We start from the raw sequence: 3,267 nt of genomic DNA on the forward strand, positions 1-3,267 counted from the left end.
GTCTCCACCAGGGCAGGTCAGGTTGTGGCCTCCTGGTGGCGCTATAATAGGCCAATGTGAAAAGGGTGCCATTTCTTCATACGCCTTTGATGGCAATTGGATGATTTGAGGCATTTGGTTCTAAAAATGTGTTTTGCAAAAATCAACCTGTTGGCGCTATAACAGGCCAATGTGAAAAGGGTGGGATATATTCCTCAGCCTAGTAAGAAAATGTGTGAAAGATTTCACGTAAATTGCATGCTGCGTTCATGATTTGAGGCTTTTGTTCAAAACGGGGCAATCTTGCAAACTGTGAAAGCCAATTATAGCCAATTAGGATGGAATATGAAATATCGGACAGATCCGACTTGAGCACATGACCATAGAGATACTGTGTAACGATTTGTGTTGTGCTATAAAAGGCAGATGCGGAAAATGCAGGTCAAAGGTTTGTCCTTGGCCTCTAGGGAGTGTGCATGCAACATTTCACGCAGATCGGTGCAGTTTTAGGTAAAGAATGTGAAAAGCTGCCTCATGGTGGCGCTATAACAGGCCGCTCTGGAAAATGTGGGGCAGAGGTACATCGTTGGCATCCAGGGAGTGTGTGTGCAAAGTTTGGCATCGACCGGGTTAACGGTGCCGGAGATTAGCTGGTAACAGACAGACGGAAGCCACGGACACACACACACACACACACACGGACGGAGTGCAAAACATACTCTCTCCCCATGCCTTCGGCCTGGTGTCTCCTGGTGGAGACAATAACTTGGTTGCATATTTATTAATTATGATGCACAATGACACACCTCAATAACAACTCCCCACCAGTAGGTGGTGGCATAAGTCCAACACTGACAACACACACAGCTTCAAGCTTCAACCTGACCTGAACCTGACTATAGGTGTAATCACTAATCAGCACGAGTATTGAAAACACCTGTGTAAAACTATAAGCCTATAAAAGCTAGCTGGTTCTTAATTACTGAAATCACAAGGTGCACAGTTTGTTTTTTCCCCCCCACACATGAAATTTGAGCCTGACGGCCCTGACCTGATCAGACCATGTTGTTTGCACTGTTGCAAGAGGAGGGAGTCATGGGCGTCCTGCTGTCGATCCTATTTGCTTTGCTGGCCTGTCTACTCGGAGGGTTGTATTATCTAGGGGCATTCCGTCAGCGGCGCCCCAGAGAGCCACCTTTGGCTAGGGGACCCATCCCCTGGCTGGGCCATGCCCTAGAGTTTCGCAGGAACATGGCAACGTTTCTGGAGAGGATGAAGCAGGAGTATGGGGACATTTTCACGGTACAGCTGGGAGGGTCTTACTACACGTTTCTCATGGACCCCCTGTCCTTTGGGACTGTTTTTAAGGAGGCCCGCACAAAACTAGACTTTAAAATATATATTATCCAGGTGTTATATAGAATGTTTGGATATGAATCAACTGAGTATGAGCAGACCTTTCCCCACAGCAAGTACCTAATGGGGGATGGATTGTCGGTAATGACACAAGTCATGATGAGTAATTTGCAGGACCTAATGCTGCATAGCCTTGGTGATGAGGAAAAGGACTGGGTGGAGGATGGACTATTTATGTACAGCTATAACATCGTCTTTAGGGCCGGATACCTTGCTCTGTTTGGCAACGAGACCCCCCAGGGGTCAGGGGGCTTGGAGAAAGCCAAAGAGATAGACAGACTCAAATCCAATGCTCTGTTTTATGAGTTTCGCAAATATGACCAGCTCTTTCCCAAACTTCTCTTTGGCGGGCTGTCACCTGGTGAGAAGAGGGAGGCAGAGAGGCTGTTAGAACTGTTCAGGAGTACTCTGTCTGTGCAGAAGCTCAAGGCTAAGGACAATATCAGCGGCTGGGTGCAGGAACAGCAACAACAGAGGGAGGAGCATGGGATGAAGGAGTCTATGCAAGACCGGTACATGGTCGTCCTCTTGTGGGCATCCCAGGGCAACACAGGACCCAGTGCCTTTTGGCTGCTCTTCTACCTCATGAAGCATCCCGAGGCCATGAAGGCCATCAAGGCAGAAGTAGAGGAGGTTCTGCGGAAAACTGGGCAAGAAGTAAAGCGCGGTGGTCCTCTCATCGACCTGACCCAAGACATGCTGATGAGAACACCAGTCCTGGACAGTGCCGTGGAGGAGACCCTCCGACTGTCTGGCACACCTCTACTACACAGAGCTGTGCTTCAGGACATGACCCTGAAGATGGCGGATGGACGTGAGTACGCCATTCGTGAGGGTGACAGAGTGGCTCTTTTCCCTTACACAGCTGTTCAGACAGACCCAGAGGTATACCCCGAGCCCCTTTCATTCAAATACGACCGCTTTCTAAACCCAGATGGGAGCAGGAAAACAGATTTTTACAAAGCAGGGAAGAAGCTGAAGTATTATAACATGCCGTGGGGAGGTGGGGTCACCATGTGTCCTGGTCGATTATTTGCCACCAACGAGCTGAAGCAGTTCATTTTCCTCATGTTGATATACTTTGACTTGGAGCTGAAAAAGCCTGAGGAAATGCCTGATATTGACATCAAATATCTGGGTTTTGGAGCCGTTCACCCTAGCAGAGACATTCAGTTCAGGTACAGGCTCAGATTCTAATCCTATAAATCACAAAAGTGCCATATCTCTCATTGTTCACTTTTGCTTGATAAAATTAATCATGTGAGAGTGATGATCTGTACTGGTTTTTCTCATAACTGTAATCTGTCTTTTGATAAACAACATTGTTTGTACATTTTAATATTAATACACTTTTCTACTGGAAGATATAGGCCGTGTACCTTCATCAATGTACGTATATTTCTCTTCCTCGATGTGAGTGCTTATCCCTCTTGGACTTTATTAATATGTATCATCTCCATTTTTGTTTATATGGTATTATGCTCATTGCCAATATAAATGTATTTATTTGACAGGGACAATAATTGTCCGCTGTGCAATAAAACATTGCACATCTATGAACTGTTTCAGTGGTGGAGGTGCAAGTCCATTTAAGATCTTAAAAATGAGACAAGCATCTGCTAAATGTTTGAAGCTGTCATAATTAAATAAGTTGTACTTTTGAACTATATGGCAATGGCGGTAAATAATAATTGGGCTTTTGGTCAAGTGCATTTAATGTCTGTAAAGTGATTCTATGGGTTTTAAAGTTATGCTGCTCTTTGTTTTCACAGTTATTGCACTTGCCATATACAATCATACAATGCTCTAAATGGTACAAAATAGTTATCATGCTGTTTCATTTATGGTATTCTGTTTTTACGATTCCTAAAT

At 45.1% G+C, this 3,267-nt stretch overlaps 1 protein-coding gene across 1 annotated transcript; it reads left to right on the top strand.

The window, feature by feature from the left end:
* The first annotated feature begins 987 nt into the window (after positions 1–987).
* On the top strand, positions 988–2,951 carry LOC306943244 (7-alpha-hydroxycholest-4-en-3-one 12-alpha-hydroxylase-like). Its single transcript, XM_079529462.1, has one exon. It carries the CDS (start codon positions 1,042–1,044, stop codon positions 2,590–2,592), a length of 1,551 nt encoding a protein of 516 aa, XP_079385588.1. The 5' UTR covers positions 988–1,041; the 3' UTR covers positions 2,593–2,951.
* The last annotated feature ends 316 nt before the right edge of the window (positions 2,952–3,267 follow it).

Source organism: Electrona antarctica, assembly GCF_951216825.1.
Source record: "Electrona antarctica genome assembly, chromosome: 19".
Lineage (NCBI taxonomy): Eukaryota > Metazoa > Chordata > Actinopteri > Myctophiformes > Myctophidae > Electrona > Electrona antarctica.

Bases quoted from the DNA above. Each gene is read 5' to 3' on its own strand.
- LOC306943244 (XM_079529462.1), top strand. From the start codon at position 1,042: ATGTTGTTTGCACTGTTGCAAGAGGAGGGAGTCATGGGCGTCCTGCTG.